This window comes from Crassostrea angulata, chromosome 10, assembly GCF_025612915.1.
Source record: "Crassostrea angulata isolate pt1a10 chromosome 10, ASM2561291v2, whole genome shotgun sequence".
NCBI classification, from domain to species: Eukaryota; Metazoa; Mollusca; class Bivalvia; order Ostreida; family Ostreidae; genus Magallana; species Magallana angulata.
The window spans coordinates 19,982,766-20,002,947 of NC_069120.1; the positions used below are offsets into that span (position 1 = coordinate 19,982,766).

Below are 20,182 nucleotides of genomic sequence, written 5' to 3' on the forward strand. Positions count from 1 at the left end.
GAAAAGTTAATTGACCGAATTGTAAAAATAGTTTGTTACGTACAACGTATTTACCGGTAGCACCTGTCATTGTACATTTTCTGTATGGAAAAAAAACACTGGATTATTTCATACCACTATCTTTAAGCTAATTATAAGTAAACATCAAGTAGTTAATACAAGTAGCTAGTACATTATAGAGTTGGGATTAAATTTGATGTGAAATTTGATCACGAGTTATGGATCGTGAACGTCACATACTTAATGCGCACTTTATTTTAGACGTAGTATGTATCTATGCCAATCTGACACGTTTATAATTAGTTTGAAATGTCATTTAATAAATAGTGCATACACCGTAAATTGTGCAAACAATCATTCATTGCAAATGCAAACTTATTAATCCGCATTAAACTTCTTATTGTTCATAAAAAATAAATAAACATTCAGAATTGATATTCAAATTTTAAAGGTGCTCGTGATATCTTGACGTCCTTGACTCATGAAGTGTCAGCCCTGAAATCAAATTACGCTTTGTGAAAATGCAAATATCTTTGCTGCAAACCAGCTTACTAGAATACAATTTATGGTCTGTTGCACCTCATTGCTGCAAATTAGTTTACTAGGGAACACTTGTATGCTCCTGTGTTTCTCTGTTAAACTAAACGTGATCTTCCTTTCCTACCTTAAGGTGCAAAAATGTGGAATACTTCTTTGGAATTATCATATGGAATACTTATGGTTTGCATGGATATATAGCAAAGATGATCAACAAATTTAAAGGTAAAAGTTTTTTTTTTTGCATTTTGAAAATTCAAGCTTTACTGCTTTATATATTGAGAGAATTTGTAACGCCATCTCAGCAAGTCTAGACTTGATCTGTCGGCGGCCTACATATGTACCTTGGACGGCTAGAGGAGGTGGAGAGGGGAGAAGATCTTTGCTTTTTAGAAAATGTTAATTACCTTCACCTACCTCACTCTTTATACATGCACACTTAATTTTTTTTTTTTGATAAACGCATCGCATGCAATTAATATTATATACTGTTATATGAAGGGGCTATGGGGCAATAGGACATAGATTAATCTTTTAATCTATTCGTAAAAGGATAAAACCATTTACAATAAAACACGCCATTTTAAAAAAGGAATTGATCTACTCCCCCCCCCCCCCCCCCCCCCCCCCCCGTGGTTAAATTTGCGCAATACATTTTTTTAAATGCAGATAATTATGTAGAGCTATGAAATCCAGTCAGGCTATATGAACCGTTGTATAAAACAATTACATCATCCGGATAATCAAATAATAAAAGATATTTACAATGTCAGTAATCAATGAAAGAAAATCTCCATGAAGGTTTTAGTCTTTCCAAAGTTGAAATACATGAAATGATCAATTTTACCGATAAGGATACAACAAAAATACAGAATGACACCCTATATATCCTCTTTGATATTTATTTCTACATATTTTTAATAAATGAAATAATATCAGTCTATAAAATCTATAAAGACGGAATAACTTTAATAACTTAATAACTTTCATCATTACATTCTGTTCATCGTTTCCCTTTTTGTGTGGCATCTTCATTCAAAGATATTTAATTCTTCAACATCTTTGTTGATATTTATTCTTTACTTGAAAAACGGCCTGAAGCTATATTGAAGCTGTAAAATCCATTACAATAAAGCATGTAATTCATGTAACTTTAAAAGGAAAGTCTGCATATGATCTGGCTGCAAATATTTGCATAACTTTTCATATTATAAAAATTTCGTTGACAATTAAGCCCTACCACTTTCACTATACATACATACAACTAAATTTTCAATAAAATTAATTAAATATCTACATGCTATTTGTTCAAATCGTCATGATTTGTTTTACATAGTATTCCACCATGTAAACAGCAACGAAGTTTTGTGGTTGAATCCTTATCCAAGGAAACAGCAACTATACATAACTAAGAGAATACTTGCACATAATACAAGAAAACAAAACCAATATATTTTATACTAATATATCAACTGTGACATTCAAATACTGTAACTGGGGACCTATAAGGTCTACATTGCTTTATACATCGTATAATACTTATAAGCACTTATTACTTATAAACTGTGAGTCAATTTCCGCATGGAACACACTCATTCAGTTTCCACTCGGAACACACATTGAAGTCATTTCCTCTCCTCCGTCGTTAATGTATTCTGTTTTACGTCTTCGGTTCTCAGCACAACTGCATCTAAATTGATGAAGGAAATGTATGCAAAAATCTCACAAACTATAAATATTGAATTTTTTTCAAAATTTCTTTTCACGTTTAAATGTTGCTTTGTTAAAATGATATATTCAATAAATAAATTATCTTTGCTTTATTTTTATATATAACGAAAATATATGAGTTTTTCCGAATATCGCATACCTGTAGCATTTTACGAAACAATTTTCGACATTTATGCAGGGAGTCGTATTGCGAATCCAACCAAAGTACACCAGTCCAATAATTATGCTCGTCACGATAAATGCCAATACTACACACCCAGCAATGAAAATGGACTTGTCTATATATAAGACAAACGAATACATGTAATAAAATATTTCGTTAGTTAGTTTGTTATTACCATTATAAAACAAACTTAAACAATGCGTATGAAAATACATACCAAACAATATTTCATTTCCGTTTTGTTCTGTCATTTTTCCCGTAATATTTTTCTTCGTTGTGCATAATTCTGTTAGTGAATTAAATAAAAAGTATGACAGTTACAATTTCAAATGCATTGATTTAATCCATTCAGATTAATATTGTAGAGTGCGTTGTTTTAGGAATTTAAAGATTTCTCACATGCAAAGTACTCTGGGTAGTTGTAGACTCACCTTTGAGGTTTTGCTGTTGATATAATATACACTGATATTGACATTGATCTGGCGGGTTCCGACACAAATCAGTTGAACAATACCGACAAACGTCGTCGTCTGCACAATATTGCCTGGGTCCATCGCAAAATCCCTCTCCACATTGAAATCTGTATTCTATAGCCATTAAATCACACACGCTGGGTGTCATAGTTTGATGAACTCTAACACAACACAAAACTAACATACCTATCACCGACTTCATTCCGTTAAGTGCAGCAGGTGCATGTGTAACGGTACCTTAATTTAGTAAAAATACCGGTATTCCAAATTTGGAAATAGAAATTTTCAAGTGTCTATTTTTGTGATAAGGTGAAAATTCCTATCTATATCAAGTGATTAAGTCATTGTTAAGGTCGTAATCAAAGTATGAATTATCTTGATCTGACTTATCTGCACAAGATCTAGTTACCACTGTTTACGGTGATTAATCACTAGTTGCATTTTGTAGCCGATTTGTGATTTTCAAGTGGTATTAGGGAACAGAATCTGTTTTGTTAGCATGAAGTGTGGTTTGATCAAGTACCTTGAAGTGTCCTTATATTGTTATTTTAAGTATCATTAACTATTTGAAAAAAATAAATAAAAACAAACAAAAACACCACGCCCCCCCCCCCCAAAAAAAAAACAACAAACACCTGACGACCCTTTTAACAAATTACTATTCTATAAATTTCCAAGATATAAAACTGTTGATATGAACCATAGCTGTAAAAGATACTCTATGTCACACTTCACTACAAGTATGTCTTTATGTACAAATAAAGTAATGAAAATTTAAAATGTTTCATTCATAGTTGTAAGGTAGCAAACGTGGAAAATCAGTGGTACAACAAAATACATGCTTTCCTAACATTTCTTCAGTTGATTCTGTTTACTACATATTGCAACATACTTACATCCACTTAGTATATTTCCATCTATTTCTTATGGAAACTAATTGTAAATCACAGCTTTATAGAAACTGACAAAACTGAAATCTACTAGATCCAGGTCTAACCGCTTTAATAATTGGTCGAAACTTTCCGCTATTTAAGAAAATCACGCACTGCAAAAAATAGAAATAATCATGATGCTCAAACTCCTTTTAGATACGATTAGTCTGTTTCTTCTATCGAACGTACTCTTCTGATGTAGTTACTTTTACTATCTTTTACGATCAATACATTAATTTGTTTAAAAAGATGTAAATATAAACAATATATTGTTTTCTTTGATTATTCAAGAGGGTTATGAAGGTGGCGATCATTGCAGAAAAAATTGCAAAAACACGCTAACGGGACCTAAAATGAATGTGTCAAACGTTAGGAACTGTGTCATTTATGTTCAAAACGAATTCGCAGATCGACAAATCAGTTCGAAAAGATTTTTACCGGTATATCAAACCAATGCAAACGAAACACATGACACGACCCTTGTTTACATAACAAAGATTTGTGAGCTCAACTTTATGACTGACACCTACATTTTGGTTAATCATTAAAAATGGATTACAAAAACATTATAATCAATAAAAAAAAAACTAAAATTGGGACCATGCCCCCTTAAACAATTAAATGACATTTCTGTTAATACCAGTGGGGTAAAATGGGCGAGAATTTCGTATCATGAGCATTAATTTTGTTTGCGACTTAAACATTCGCAACTAATTATTTATTTTTGAAGTTCACAAAAATCTAAATTAATGAAGATATTAGTATATGTACATGTACAAGAGATGTGCATTCCTTCTTTAAATACGTTAATTTGCCTTCATAACTTATCTGTTGGAGTTAAATTTCGGTATCACAACAATGCAAAGGTATTTCAACGTTCAATTGAGCTATGACGTATCTTTGATTTAAACTAAAAACACTTAATTTGTATGTTTCATAACCTACCCACCTCGAACTCGATTATGCTTAAACGACTTTATTCCACTTGAACTTTTTTTATTCCTTTTAAAGTGAGGTGTTACTGATAAAAATACTTTGAAAATATAATGTTTTTGAATATTCAGCTAATAAAAAAATGTATTTTTAAGCGCAGGCTCTAACTGGACATCCGTAAAAACACATATGTGTGATTATTTGAAGTAGCATATTCTATATTTTGTCCAACAATATTGTGGGAACATTTCATAATATGGTTGACAAATCATAAATTATGATTATTTTTATTGAATAGAATATTTAATGTCGCTAACTGTTTATTACTCCAATCTCTATAAGAGGTTAAATTATACAATACAGAAATTGAAGAAAACTTGAAAAAAAATTGAAAGAGCAGAGGTGGTGACTGGGCGTAGTAGGTGGTTGATTGACGCAACTTTTCCTATGAGCACAATATGAAACTTGCCATCGTCATGTTCCTTACCCGCTAGTTAAGGACCTGGGCTATGAAATAACAAGCGTATCTTATCTTGATATTATCATAACACATGACTTACAACAAATATTATGATTTGTCACTTCAGTTTCTCAAAATGACGAGAAAAAATGCATCAATGGGTAAACGTCAATTGCAAAAGTTAAGAGGAGGCTTGGTGTCTTAGACTTTAGACGGGTCACAGAAGTATTGACCAGTAGAATTATGCTGTTTAAAGCGACATTTTAGCATTTCATAGGATTGATGTCATAAAACACAAGTTTTTACACGTTTTTAATCAAATTAAAAAGAACATAATACTTGAGAAAGATATAACATCGCACAAACAACTGCTTAAAAATAAAATGTTGCACAAAGTCACCTGACCTTCTGTGGTGATTAATCAAAGTCCAGATACTGAGGAATGTCTTTAAGAAAAATACTCTGTAATTTATATAATAATCAAAATTATAAACATTTCATATTTTCATCACAAGTAAAAACAGATCATGGTTTATTCTACACATTTTGTTTAATATCAAAAGATACATGTTTAGTGATATCTCAAAAGGCATATCACTAGCATTTGAACACATAAGTCAAAAAGACAATATACTTCAATTCATAATGTAAGAATGATGGTATGTCTATTACCTACTGAAAATAAAACCTTTAAACCCCCTCTCTCTCTCTCTCTCTCTCTCTCTCTCTCTCTCACACACACACACACACACACACATACACACACACACACACACACACTTATATAGTATCAAGAATACAACTAAAATCAACACGCATGCAATTAAATCAAACAAATATTATTCACTTATCCTTTTCATATTGACATTTTCTTCAACATTTATCGTGCAAGTATACCATGGTTTCACTCGAACATCACATCCGATTTAATTCTAACAATATAATCACACTTTTAAACAATGTTGTCAGGTGGGTGTTGCTCGGTAGCATGGTATTTCCTAAGTAATGCATTGATATCCTTTTTCCTGTAAAAGTGAATTAAAACGTCTCTGAACAATTGTTTTACAAGAATTGTCAGAGCGAAACATATAGGCTAACAGACTTAATAATGATAATAATAATTATCATAATGATAATCATCTTTATGAAATAATACAATACCTGCGTCGACAGATCCTGAAAGGGTTTACACAGAGAGAATCACCGTTATTTCCTTTGGAAGCTAGTCTCCGTTTTACGTTTAACAGAACCATTCCCACGAGTATGCCAAATATCATAGTTCCAACCACGATAGTACATATCTCCCAGAATTTCAACCGATCTAAAAGAGTGTATTTATAACCAATACAAACAGGTTATTGCCTTGTAACTGATATATGTATAAAGTCAAACAGTATTTCCAACACCATAGAGTGACTAACTATCTACTTACATGTACATGTCCATGTATCACAGTTTATTGAATCTACATAAGTAGTATTCGGAGTGGTGGTCAAATCTGTAGCATCTTAAATGATATGTATATAACATTCACAATTATTTCAAAGTTTAATTTCCTTTATCTGTAGTTCATTTGTTTAGAGAAAGTCATACCTAAATATTCAATTTTAGATATCAAGCTTGTTGAAGTGAATGTTTAGCACAAAATTGTTCCAATTGTATAAAAATAGAATCTTAAAATTAAAACGACTTCCTTACCTATTTCTCCTTTTTCACATTGTAAAGTACATTGTCCTGGTCGGTTTTTCGCCCGACAGACAGCCTCATTACAGAACAAACAAGTCTGTTCATCACTGCAGTACTGCCGTATACCGTCACATTGAACTGACCCACAAGGAAACTTATAGTTAATCTTATCTATATCAATCAATTTTCTCAGCTCTATCGAATCAATAATTGACGACAGGACGATACCCCACCAAAGAAAAATATTCAGTGAACCCATCTCCTCCTTCTACTTTCCTCAATATACTAGACACTAAGTGTATTTTGTTTAGAAATTTAAAATTCTATTATTAGATTTTACTTCGATGTTACACACCTATTTATCTCCCGCGCTCCCAAGGATAGGTTCTATGAATCATTCCCTGTGTCAATTATAATATGCCACTTTTTGTGGTGTGTGTCAATCATAAAACTGGATCATTTTTTATACTGATTATGTCCTAATACGTGACTTATTGTGTTTCTTTATTCCAACTCAATTTTTGGGATCTCTGATCGTAGCAATTGTTTATTTGTTCATATCATTAATAGTAACTGTTTACATTATACATAATATGTTAAATGTAATACATGAAAGAATTATAAATATGTGAAAATAAAAGCATTTTACATACACGTGTAACTATTAACCTAACGTATGGTTAGTGCCCACTTATCTAATTTTTAATCTAAAAATGATATTATTAGATTACTGGCAATCAAAGTATCAACTTTCTGTGTATTTCTATTGATTCACAAGCATATTTTTTATACTATCAAACCATCAAATTAAACAATATCACATGCATACATTTACTGCAAAATGTGTATTACATTCCTTATGCAACAGTTTCAGATATATAAGATATTTTGATGATTTACAAATAAATGTTAATTCTGTAAGACAAATTCATTTAACTTTTCTAATACATAAGAGTCATAAGTTATCAATAAAAATGTTAATAAGAGGGTGGAACATTAAAAAAACTTTTTTTAAACATTTTCCTTCTTCTGTATCAACATTATAGTAAAATACCAATAGTTATAATATAGATCCCAGCGGAGAATTAAAACATTAATATTGTCTTATTATTATTAATGTCACTTCACACTAAACAATTTATAATTATTTAAAGAGGTGTGGTCACGATTTGAGCTGAAGACAAAAAAATGAATCAATGATAACAAATAAAGTTTAATTGATCTTTTTTTTTTGTTTATAATGAGTATAAAAAATCTTAACGAAGCATGCATGATTATATTCCAGAACAACTTGAGTGTCAGAAATCGAATTATGAGCTCACAGCTACCTGTTTAAGGTCACGCAAACAAAGATCCATTCATGTTTTTATTTGTACACTGAACGCAAAAAGAAAACATCTGCCGGTAAAATAAGACAAAAAACATGACATAGTTTACATGTATTAACAAAGAATAGTAAGGTTGCTTTTTATTTTTCATATATTACTAGACAGCTGACATTCAAATTCTGGCAGACCATTTAAGATACCTCAGAGACGAATTTTCAAACATTAAAAAATGAACTTGAAAATTTTCAGCTGAATTTGTGACCATGCTCCTTAAACACTATATACATGTACAAAGACAAAATATTATCTTTTGGAAAGGAACTGAACATGTTCCAGCCAACCTCCATTGTTTAGATTTTATAAATCATAACATTATTTTATCATAATTATTGGTGAGCTGTTCTCTCTTTCTCTCTCTCAAATACAAGTACTAGTATATATTTCTTAATTTGGTATTCTCCTAATCAAATAGCATTGATATGTTTAAATTTAGGAGACATCATTCCCAATCAATGAATTCCAGTTGGTCTGCTTTTTCCCTTATGATTTTCAATAGAATCTAATGTTTTAGCAATTTATTGCAAATAAATGAAACCGTATAGACAAAGTATTATGATACATTGAATGGATCACAATATACATGTACTTTGTCCTAACTACCGGTAACTAATAGAAGGTACTTAGTGTCTTCCATCATTACCACTATCAAAGTAAAAATTCCACTATATCAAAGTAAATTCTTATAATAAAAGAAGCATCCAAGACAGAGAATAATCATGTTCTGAATAGGTGAAATTCCCAGCAACTGATCTTGAAAGCCACGAGTTCGAGTACGGATGGAAAAAATGTTCAATAGTTACCCTTGTGTGAACTTCTGATAAGATTTACATTGATGACTAAATACTAGTCTTACATTTTAATGTCTTTGTAATATTACTACAAAATATAGTCCAATACATTTCAAATGACAAGTTGCTAAAGGTCTATATAGCAAATACTGATTTACAGCTAGACTTATTTGGTTCTTTCATATATAGTAATAGGAATATCCGTTATTTTGATCTATAAATAATTTAAGGGTATTTTTGATGGCAATTCCTATAGTAACCAGGATTATAATATAGCCAGAATAACAGAAATTTTTTTTATTTAAAAATCAATCTTGATATTCAAAACGCTAAATATATATATATAAATCACTACTCTTGAACTCTCTGGGTATTACTAAATAAAACAGCTTTAAAAGAACATTATTATTAGCGGAGTTTTTCAAATTTTGTAAAACATAAAGTCATAAACATTAAATTTTATGTTTACAGTACTTAATTTCGTGTTTTACAGTTAAATATTTAACTTAACTGTAAAATAAAAACTCTAAAAATCCACATTTTATTGCAAAAAATCTGTCAAGAGTCCCAGATAAGTTTTACAAATAAATGCAGCGCCCTATTTATTTCGCTTTAGATTGATTTACAATATTTATTCAAAAATAAGGAATCATTCTTTGAATATTATGGTGATAATTTCGGTCGGGACGTGATCAAATCCATTAAAGCCTTCGGGCTTTATTTAATTTGATCACGTCCCGACCGAAATTATACATGTATGTGTAGAGTACAAAATTGATTCGTAGTGTTATCACAGATAAAGATACTGGATTATGTAAATACTTGGTACTTGCATTTGATCACACCCCGAATGAAATTATCACCAGATAATACTCAAAGAATGATTCCTCAATATCCCTTAAAACGATAAGGGAAACAAAATCAATAAAAAACGGATTACTAAAGCATATTGGTGCAGGAAAGGAATGAATTGTGTATTTTTCTCTCATTAATTGGGATAATGAATGCTGCCTTTTATTTCAGTGTCTTGTCATGCAGTGATGCTTTTGATCCGGATGATGGGGAATACCGCAGCAGGAGTAACAACCTAAAAGTACTGTTTTTGCTTTTATGCACCATCACACAAGGTACATAATGGGGCCGGGATTTCAACTGTTATGAAGATATTTGATTATATGTAGTTCGTTGCATGCCTGACCCCATAGGTCTTGCAAGTTCAATGCACAGCATAACTTGTTTCTTGCATGCGACATCCAATATTTTACACTTTCTACTTATAATATGGACAAAGCTCAATGATTACTGACATTGTCTCTTAAGTTTCGGATCGTTTCACGTTATTACATCAAGCATTTTGTAAATTCACAAATACATACGTGCATGTATATGCAATGCAAGTCAATAATGATACCCACAAGCTTCGATGAATTTATGATGAATATCAAGGCAGCATTTTTTTTCAGTCTTTTATCTAATTGATATGTTCAATTTTACGTCGGATTGATAAAAAAAATGTAGATCTGTATTTAATATTTTTTAATAAAAACAAGTCTTACAAAGTTCATTTAAATATACATCACAAAACAATAAAAATACAAAATCTCTTAATTAAGTACACGTCCTCACATCATCACAGCTTTTATACATCACTTTCAAAATTGTTTAATTTAATGCCAATATGAAATTAAATGAAACACTTCGTTTGTCTGAGATCACATACAAATGATATTATAATATATGACACATAAATGAATTCACACTGAAAATGTATGCTGCAAGTAGATAAAAAATATCTACATTCTAAACAAATTACTTAGATTCTTTACTTCATCCTCTTTTGAATATGTACTTAGTCACAAGAGCTTTCAGCGTTTGTTGGTTCTATCTTCTGTTTTTATCATATCAATAGACACGTTTTCAGTTGCGAGTTATGTTTTTTTTTAATGGAATTGGATCTGTTACAACATTAACTAGTTTGTCTATATTCTATGGTTTTCAAGTCACAACATCTTTTTTTCCACGTCTAAAAGTCTGCAATTGTTGATACAAATTCTCAACTGGCATTTTACTTAATATGTTGTTTCCCCAAAATCATTAATTTATTCCTATACATATTTGTTCACCAAAACAAATGTTAAAAACTGGCAGATCTTTTAAAAGTACATGTATGATATTATCTATATTTTTGTGTCAAATCAACTGCGTCCAGTAACCACTAGGGCGTCTGTCTGGCTCTCCATGTTAGAGTTGTTGACTACCAAAGATGGCGACTTCTTTTTACATGTACCACGACTGTAGCTGCAGATAATTTTCAAATAGACATTATCACAAAACATCAAATTTTTAGCCTAATAAAAAATTAAAACAAATAAACGTAGTACTTATTTTCAAGCTTTTCGACAAATACAAACATATGGAATCCAAAGTATTTCAAGATTTGTGAATTTTATCAAATTGTTTGCATAACATACCGAGCGACGTTCAAAAGTCGATTCCAGCAGAGAAAGTAGATCAGACCAGCTGCTGCCAAAACTATGTTGACAATAACCGAAACGACTAGTAATGTCAGGAGTGTTTCTAGAAAAGAAAAAAAATATAACAATTATTTGAAATATAAAAACGTAAATTTTGTTGTGTTGATTGCTAACAAATGGACGGTGCTTGTTTTATTTTTCTTTCGGAATTCTTTTTTTGTTAACATAAACATACCAGAGTCAAACGTATTGTCTTGTCTGCATTCTTTTTTGGCATGGCTAAAATAAACCTTGTACATGTCTGTAAAAGATATTTCAAATTCTTAACACATCAGAAAAAAAAGTAAAAACATGTAGATTCATGATTACTGTGTACTAGTATACATGACCAATTTGATTGTCAAGAAGAGATTTTTTTTCAAATGGATACACAATTTAGTGATTGTAACTGTATGTTTAACTATTGTGCCGCTCAAATAATTTACAAACTCTACAAAACTTAAGGAACAGGGAAAAGACTCTAATGAGACTTCAAACATACCTGGGAATCTTTTCGCACAAGAAATTTCACATCCATATTTAATAGGCGTTGATTTACAGATTTCATCATAACAATAGAGACAGCGCCTATCCTCTCCACAGAAGCTGTCCATGTCGCATTGACTCTCCCCACACGTCTTAGTACAGGAGTTGAGCAAAGTTTTGTCCATACATATAACGGAATCGTTATGAGTATCATCCGGTACATTTATCCCAAATACCAAAACAGTATTGAGGATTAAAAAAGAAGTGATTTTAATTAGCATGATTACTTTACTGACCAAATGCGTCAAACTTCTCTCGCGGTACGAATTTAAAGGTATTTGCATACATGTATTTATAGGAAAGGGACTTTTCAATTCTATTAATATCTGATGGATTCTCCCAGGTAATTCTTGATAAAGGAGTTCAAACCAGTTAAAAGAAAACTTATTATATGTATACTAAAGCAGATAATCGATTCTTATATCTGCTTTGTTTTTTTACAAAAATGATTAACATTTTGATTTCAGTAACTCAAAACATAAAGGTACTTTTATTGATAGCTTTTTGTACAAGTTTTCAAGGGAGAACACATTACTTTATGGTATATACACTCAGACATGCATTAAAACTGAATTCAATCATTCCTAAATTGCTTGATCTAACCATCACTTACATTGTATCTATAAAATCATATAAATACGAGATAGATGATTTAACATTATAATAACACAATATGAACCTTGCAAATTTAAACTCTAAAAATAATAATAATAAAACGTTAGTATGTCCATAACAATTTATTAGTAAATCAGTATAATTTTCAGTAAGTACAAAAAGGTCAACAACACTGGTAATGTATTACACAAAGTTACAATAATTTCCTCCAATAATACATATCAACAACAATGTAAATATTTTTTGCAAATATTTCAAGTGCATAAAAACATCATGGAAAACCAATTTTCACTCTATTCTGGATTAAGTATGTATAAAAAATAAAGTCTGAAATGAATCCGACTCCCACTCCGCTATTACTTGTAATTACACACCTATAAAAAATGTGCATGTTTCTTAATATGTTTATTTGATTGTCTCAATCTTTTGTCTTTCTTTTTTGTGAATAGAAATGATTTTTTTTTCATTTGATCAATGATAAACTGTTGAGTGCATATAGAGAAGAATCAAAACTGGTAATTTACCTTGAATAAATAACAAAAACTGCAGTTGTGGTATCCATTGTAAATTTTGAAGCTGTTTACAACAGTGGAAGCATTGTAGGAAAATATAACGATTCTATAAACATGGAAATACAATAGGAGTGATAAATCTAATAAAATAATGCAAACAATCAATACAAATAGTTTTCAAAGGTGACATTACTTTGTTTGAATTTTTCCATGCCTAGTCTCTGCTCAGTTCATTAGATATCACAAACTTCATTGGTTACTTGGATAAACATCACTTGAACTCTCCCGCAAAAGGAATGGGTTGCGACCGATTACTCCACCTCTCATTCATTGTCTTAAATAACGTAGGCACTTTCTCAAAGTCATAAAATGCCAAATTATCCAACAATTCAAACACCCCCGCATTGACAGCAACCTGCAATCAACCAGAATTGAAAAAAATTGAATTTTAAAAAAATGTATCATAACCTAAAGGAATTTAATTTCTTTTCTGAAATTTTTTTCAAACATTGAAATGTTTAAAACAAAAAATGCTTAAAATTATCAAAAGGGAAAAACGTTTCTGAGCATAAATTTATAACTGTATATGATGACTTTCCTAAACTACTCTGATGCGATAACTCTGTATCATCTATCATTTCAAGATTATTCAAACTGGTTCTTTAATTGTTTCAGATGTTGATAAAAAGGAAGACATCAAAAAGGGTCTTGTGAGGTACAAGTAAGTTCAATAAAACAGAAAACATGTGTTCATATCATAGAATCAAACAGCTAGATACCTCTCTCATCCATTGAGAAAATGACCGCTGCCATTTGATTTTCTTGTCATATCGTAAATACATGTTGAAAAGAATCAAATAGATGTATCTCTCCAGGGCATCCAGACTTTGTCTTCTCAACTGTTGTTTCTCAGCCTCTGACTTGGCTTTGATTATCTAATTAAAACAAGGCAGTGATATCAGAAACTTCAAACATTAATTTCTAATGATAATATTGAGAGTGAAATAAATTAATAAGTTTCATAATTTGTTCTTTGTGATTTCTGATGAACTATACATTGTCAATTACATTTTTTCTTTCAAGAATATATTTATACTATCTGATATATATATATATATACAATATTTGCATGCAATGTTTTTACTTACTTTATTGTATGTCACAAATATTACTTCTCGAATGTGAAAATGCATGGGTGACATAGTTTCAAAGCATTCATCTAACACAAAGTCCACTTCTCTCTTCACTTGTTGACCATTAGGAAGGATACGCACTAACTTCTGAACAATCTGTGAAACAATTTTTGATTATTGAGAATAGAGACAACACATATATAAGCAAGATAAGGGAGACAAATCATATGAAGAATTGTTTGCTTACCATAAAGTCACCTTTTGTGTACTGAGCATTTGGACATGAAACCCTCTCTTGTTCCCCAATATTTGAACCTTTAGGAAAACCCTGGTAATAAAAAAATGTTAATTGATGTCTTAATGAAGTTATTTTCATTCCATAAAGTCAAACTGTAAAAACTTACTTAAACGATTATTTCAAAAATCCTTTCTTCATTCTCATAAAAATCAAAATTTGACCAAATTGTATTACTCCGATATATGTATTTCAAATGATGTTTTACCCTCAGATGACACATGACCAGTCCAGTGACGGCTAGCGCCAGGGTGGTGCGACTTTTACCGGTCCTGCAGTAGTATACTATGGCTGTCTTGTTGCGTTCATACTCCTCACTGAAGCCGTGTTTCCGTATCACAGTCATCAAATCATCAAAGTCCTGAAGGTACAGAGAGCACGATTCTATTATAGACTACCATATCAAATCACTTCCTATGTTAATGAAGTTGTTAAACTTAATGTGAAATGCTTCATTAACACCAAATTCATCTTCAATTGATGTTAACATCAGTTTCTATGGCACAATTAAAATACAAGACACAACAAAATTATACTGCAAAGAAAGATCACTACACAACCATTGCATACAAACTTGTATAAATACTTTAAAATCTAAATGATCAAATTTAAAATCTTTTTCAATGATTACTATCTCTTTCTGGTTACAGGGTAGGACAAACCTGCTCTGTGGGCGTGGTGTCGTACTGAAGAGGCACTCGGTAGTACTGCATGTCGAGGGTCTGTAGCTTCTGAGTGTCGGCCAACTCAGACGGAGTCAGCACGCTGCTAAACTCCTGCTCAACAGGCTCGGCAGATAGCTCGTTGTATGTCTGGAAAACAACACATTAAATACACTAGCTTGTTTTATGTCTGGAAAACAACACATTAAATACACTAGCTTGTTTTATGTCTGGAAAACAACACATCTAATAAACTAGCTTGTTGTATGTCTGGAGAGCTATACAAATAAATTATAGTTTGTATTATGTCTAACAATAAATCATCATTACATGTATGTCTTGTTGTTAAATTTGTTTTTTATCACAATATTTCAATATTAGCTAGATTTAGGAGAAGCATGAAAAGTTAAAAAGGTTTGATTTATGTTAAGCCTCTTATAAAGGAAGCTGGATGGTCAGCAAATTATTCATCAGATCTACCTCAAAAGTTCAGCCATCTCTTGTAAAGAAAAATTCAAAATATTTTAAAATTTCAAGATTTCTTTTATATTCTTATAGAGCTTTTTTTCACAAGGAGATTAATGTAGTCTAAAAATGGCCACAACCATCACACCTTCTGAAAACTAGGAGACTAAAACTGGAGTTGTCTAACTTTGCATGCCACAGTATTTTTAAATGTTTGGGACACAATGAGTTTCAACTAACATTTAAATGAACATTAAGAGAAGAGAAAAGAAAAAATATACAAAGTATTGAGCTTACCAAAATTTTATTGGTTTTGATTATTTTTGTCAAGGTTTCTTCCTTCTCCTGTAAAACAAAATTTTAAATAATTGGAACATGAATTCCGCAAGAAAATTGCATGTTCCATATAAAAATATATGTTATAGCAGATAGAAAAAATAAAGACTTAACAGATTTTCATCTGTTTTAAAACAAAAAGTTCCCATATTCTTAATTTAACTTTCAGGCATCTATTTTGTGCCTTCTTTTCATTCACAAGTTAGTATTTCGTAAAACCTATAAATAGGATTAAAAAAATAAAGATATATCTGACAAAGTCTGGCAAATTTTATATTTAAAATCTACTCTTTGGGCCCCAACGTCACCAACTTTCCTCAAGTCAATAATCAGCCTCAAGTCTGAGTTTTTACCTCAAATCAATGCACTTTTCCTATAAGGATTTGAGTTGAGGATGGAGTTGAGCGATTCTAAAATTTTGGTGACCGCAGGGCCTGAACATATATAATACAAGTAGCTAGACCATAAAGCATGGCCAAATTGATGAACATCATAACTGACATAATAAATCCCTACCTCTAGCTCCTCCTTGGAGAGGCCGGGATGGATGACCGGTTCATCCAGCAGCGTGGAGTCCCGTACACTGTATGTCTTACCGTCACACTCCACCGCTACATCATTCCTCAAGTTCACCAGCACCACAAACGAATGACCCTGCTTTTTACTTAACAGGTAGTTGGATATCTTTGTCACTCCCTACGTACAATCATGAGAAATTTTGCAAAAGTATATTATTTGGGTGCAATGGATTTTCAAAGATTAAAAGAGAATATACTGACTTAAAAATCAAAGCATGCTTTATACTTTAATTCAACAAGCATTGCCAAAGAAAAATCATATGACTGCAATCACAATGTTTAATAACACACACATGGTGATGTTACAAACATATGCAAAAATTTTCCAACCTTAAAAAATTCTTGAATTTGGTTTCATGTTTACTTGATTGAATTCTTCTTCAGTGCTGTATCTCAATCTTTCAAGTAGTATCTTTACAAAAGAATTCCATTCAAAATTGGCTGTTGCACATTGCCCTAACACTGAATCTCTTATTCTCCCTGTTTACTTACATCCCGGGCAGGTTGAGCCATTCCATACACTGAGAAGCCTTTGAGGTTGAGCTTTCTGAAGTTAGGCACTCTGACATCCATTTGAGAACTCATCACGTCCAAACCAATGTAAACATCGGCCACCTGCAGAAAAACAAACTCCAACAGAATATTCAGTGTCTTTAACTTCACAATCATACAACAGAGGAGAACGTACTACAACATAAGCAGTGTTTATTGTTTCTGCAAGAAACATTTTATTTTCAGCATACATTATGTGTAATGCTTCTGTACAATATCAATTATATTCATATTGGTTTTCCTTCAGTTTGAAATGTAGTAACCAATAAGTATATATGTGACAACACTACATATTGTATTTAAAATCTTATTTTATAAAGAAGAAGGTACAGTTTCTTTTAATATTTGCCCTAAAATTCAAAAGTGGTTTAAATCTCATGAAAATACACATATGCTTTCTTGAACATGTGTATATAAAATACCAAGTTATACACTTTTATCTTAATTGTTTCAAAAAATGATTATGACTTCAACAATTTGGCAAAGAACTATATATGATAAGAGTTAAATTTGGCCCCCATAATTCGCCATTTTTTAAGTGTTTCAGGTACAATAAAATGTTAACTAATTTTTTAGAAGAGTTGATATAAAATATATTTTTCATCTATTTATTTGATTTATTTGCACTCACTGGCAGTATATGACGTCAGAAGTGACGCCATTTCTATAATTCAATCAAAATCAGCCAAAAATTGACATTTTTCTTATCTATTTACGAATGGGAAATATAGAGCGCATGCTTGAACAAGGAAAACTTTTTTGTCACTTATTAGTCTTGGCTAGATACATCTATAATTAAAATATTTTATTTGTTCAAGAATGCGCTCTATGTTTTCGGAAGGAAAAACTGCTTGAAAACAAGCTGTTTTATGCTAAAAATGCAAAAATGGCGGGAAAAGGTTGTCTTTACGATGTTGTATTTCTAAATTGTGGGCACTTGAACCAAAATGAATATAATGTTAAAACATCACATACATATCTGTACTGAGAAAACAATGAATGATAGTAAAATGATGATGTTCATTTTAGGGGGCCATTTTAGGCCCTTATCATATATAGTCCTTTCTAAGATCTAGTCAAAAATGATGAAAAATGGCACATTTTCTCATAGTTTTTTGAAGAGGAAAATGTGTCCGCAGCTGTCGTCCACAACAAAATTAATATATTTTATGTGTCATAACATGATAAAGTGATAATGTGAGTTTCATCGTGGGCGACGGCTGCTAACAGTTTTCTATTCCAAAAACTACTGAGGAATTGGTGTCTTAATTTTGCTCTGTTTTATGAAAATTACGGGAAAATGCACTGTTTGTGACGTCATAATTACCCTTGTGAAAGTCTAATCAGGTAACTATTTATAGACTCTTAGTTTATGAATATTCTTGTGTAGATAAATGTTACATTTCTATTTTTTGTGATATTTTTAAAAATTACTCTAAGACAGGGCAAAATATGACTGAAACTGTACCTTGTTCTATTCCATCATAAGAATTACAGCCTATAAATGACTTTATGGTTGTGAATTTGAAGGACAAAAGGACAAATTTAACAGTGACATAACCCCAAAACTAAAGGACTCATATTTCTTTGGTCAATTACACAAATTTTATTTTTTAAATGAAAGGTTATATATGATAACTTTTTGAGAAATCATATGTCACGTCCAATATTAATGGATCAATGCACAGACAGATCCTTTAAAGCAATATGAGCTGTATTTTTTAGAATTTTATTTTGCTGCAAAAACATGCTAGTGTGATAAGTCTGCCTGTAACTTAAACTTTTATGATAAATAAGATTTGAAATAATCATTATTTTTTGTCAGAAAAAAGATTTCACTTATAAGGAATATATAGCAGATCAATTTTTGTACAGGACGACAATAATTTAATTTTGCTGCATTAAAGGCTTCTTAATGGCTTTTCCCACAAAAACAGAGCTAGCTGACAGAAATTTAAAAGCCATGATATTTTTTGTCATTTTAGTAGAAAAAAACATTTTCTTTAAAAAAAAATTCAACATGAAAACTGCAGCTCATATTGCTTTAATTTAGTTCCAAAACTTTTGTGTTTATCAATATGGCTGCTATATATAACTGAGAATATTGACAAGTAAATTAAATTTTAAGTTTCTAAATTCTAATATTTTGAAATTAAATTGTAATTGTTAAAGTAATACTATACATAACTACAAACAGCTTTCATATTAGAATTTAAAAGTTGTCCAAAACTGCAGGATTGTTTTCAAATATTTTAAAAAATCTTTAATCTTCTTAAATTTTCTAAATCTATATACTTTTTTTAAATACTTGAAGGTAGACTAATTTTTATCAACACTCATGCAGTTGCTTGGTTTAGCCATACTAATCAATTTCAAAGCCAAGACCAGGGTTAGGAGTAAATGAACTAAAGAGACATTTATAACATGTCATTCCAATGTAATTAGTCTCATAAAGTCAGGAAATATGGTACATATTACCAATTATAAGTGATTTGCTACATCTGATATCATTAGGCAGGTGTTCTGAAAATTTATTGATACATCCATCCAAAACCTACAATCTATACTGGGTTTCTTAATATCTTGTTCTGTTTACAGCTAAAAATCAATGCCCAGGGTTGATTTTATATACCAGTATATATATATATATATATGTACTACCAGTATATAAATTCTTTCTTTTTTTTTGGTTCTGCCAATGGCGCAGGTGAACAAAACTTGCAAATGTCATCTATATCAAATGCAAAGCTATTAATCTAACAAAGAAAGCAATATTTTACTATATCCATTTCTTTAAAAACAATCTGTATTAAGACTCTAAACAAGTTCCCATTCTGAAAGTATACAAAACAGGAATTCTAACACTCAGATACTAATAAATTAC

General features: G+C 30.9%; 4 protein-coding genes and 1 long non-coding RNA gene across 12 annotated transcripts in view; 1 reads left to right on the forward strand and 4 right to left on the reverse strand.

Annotated features, from left to right (window-relative positions):
- Nucleotides 1–464: 464 nt before the first annotated feature.
- On the forward strand, nt 465–15,702 carry LOC128167202 (uncharacterized). The gene is made up of 5 exons (XR_008241223.1): nt 465–762; nt 10,115–10,218; nt 13,953–13,998; nt 14,920–15,072; nt 15,356–15,702. It is a non-coding gene; the product is annotated as an uncharacterized LOC128167202 (long non-coding RNA).
- LOC128167195 (uncharacterized) lies at nt 1,223–3,471 on the reverse strand. The gene is made up of 4 exons (XM_052832772.1): nt 2,863–3,471; nt 2,649–2,717; nt 2,408–2,546; nt 1,223–2,227 (listed from the first exon to the last, which is right to left on the reverse strand). The coding sequence occupies exons 1-4, from the start codon at nt 3,104–3,106 to the stop codon at nt 2,134–2,136; spliced, it is 546 nt and encodes a 181-aa protein (XP_052688732.1). The 5' UTR covers nt 3,107–3,471; the 3' UTR covers nt 1,223–2,133.
- On the reverse strand, nt 5,525–9,696 carry LOC128167194 (uncharacterized). Of its 3 annotated transcripts, none has more exons than XM_052832771.1 (4): nt 6,928–9,696; nt 6,662–6,727; nt 6,391–6,550; nt 5,525–6,254 (listed from the first exon to the last, which is right to left on the reverse strand). In XM_052832771.1, exons 1-4 carry the CDS (start codon nt 7,172–7,174, stop codon nt 6,182–6,184), a joined length of 546 nt encoding a protein of 181 aa, XP_052688731.1. In that variant the 5' UTR covers nt 7,175–9,696; the 3' UTR covers nt 5,525–6,181. The 3 variants fall into 3 exon arrangements, 2 of the variants coding, with proteins under 2 accessions (XP_052688731.1, XP_052688730.1); XM_052832770.1 differs by having other exon boundaries at nt 6,662–6,736; nt 6,928–9,691; XR_008241222.1 differs by lacking the exon at nt 5,525–6,254 and having other exon boundaries at nt 6,390–6,550; nt 6,662–6,736; nt 6,928–7,066.
- On the reverse strand, nt 10,613–12,530 carry LOC128167192 (uncharacterized). Its single transcript, XM_052832768.1, has 4 exons — nt 12,107–12,530; nt 11,801–11,866; nt 11,563–11,668; nt 10,613–11,389 (listed from the first exon to the last, which is right to left on the reverse strand). The coding sequence occupies exons 1-4, from the start codon at nt 12,432–12,434 to the stop codon at nt 11,287–11,289; spliced, it is 603 nt and encodes a 200-aa protein (XP_052688728.1). The 5' UTR covers nt 12,435–12,530; the 3' UTR covers nt 10,613–11,286.
- The window catches only part of LOC128167190 (paladin-like), a 68,372-nt gene continuing 61,062 nt past the window's right edge, over nt 12,873–20,182 (reverse strand). For all 6 annotated transcript variants that reach the window (XM_052832761.1, XM_052832764.1, XM_052832763.1 and 3 more), the window contains 9 exons: nt 17,239–17,361; nt 16,685–16,864; nt 16,130–16,177; nt 15,368–15,517; nt 14,914–15,066; nt 14,658–14,738; nt 14,426–14,566; nt 14,057–14,212; nt 12,873–13,692 (listed from right to left, as the gene is read on the reverse strand). In XM_052832761.1, the coding sequence (XP_052688721.1) occupies nt 13,549–13,692; nt 14,057–14,212; nt 14,426–14,566; nt 14,658–14,738; nt 14,914–15,066; nt 15,368–15,517; nt 16,130–16,177; nt 16,685–16,864; nt 17,239–17,361 (1,176 nt within the window). In that variant the 3' untranslated portion in view covers nt 12,873–13,548. The remainder of the gene's footprint in view (nt 13,693–14,056; nt 14,213–14,425; nt 14,567–14,657; nt 14,739–14,913; nt 15,067–15,367; nt 15,518–16,129; nt 16,178–16,684; nt 16,865–17,238; nt 17,362–20,182) is intronic.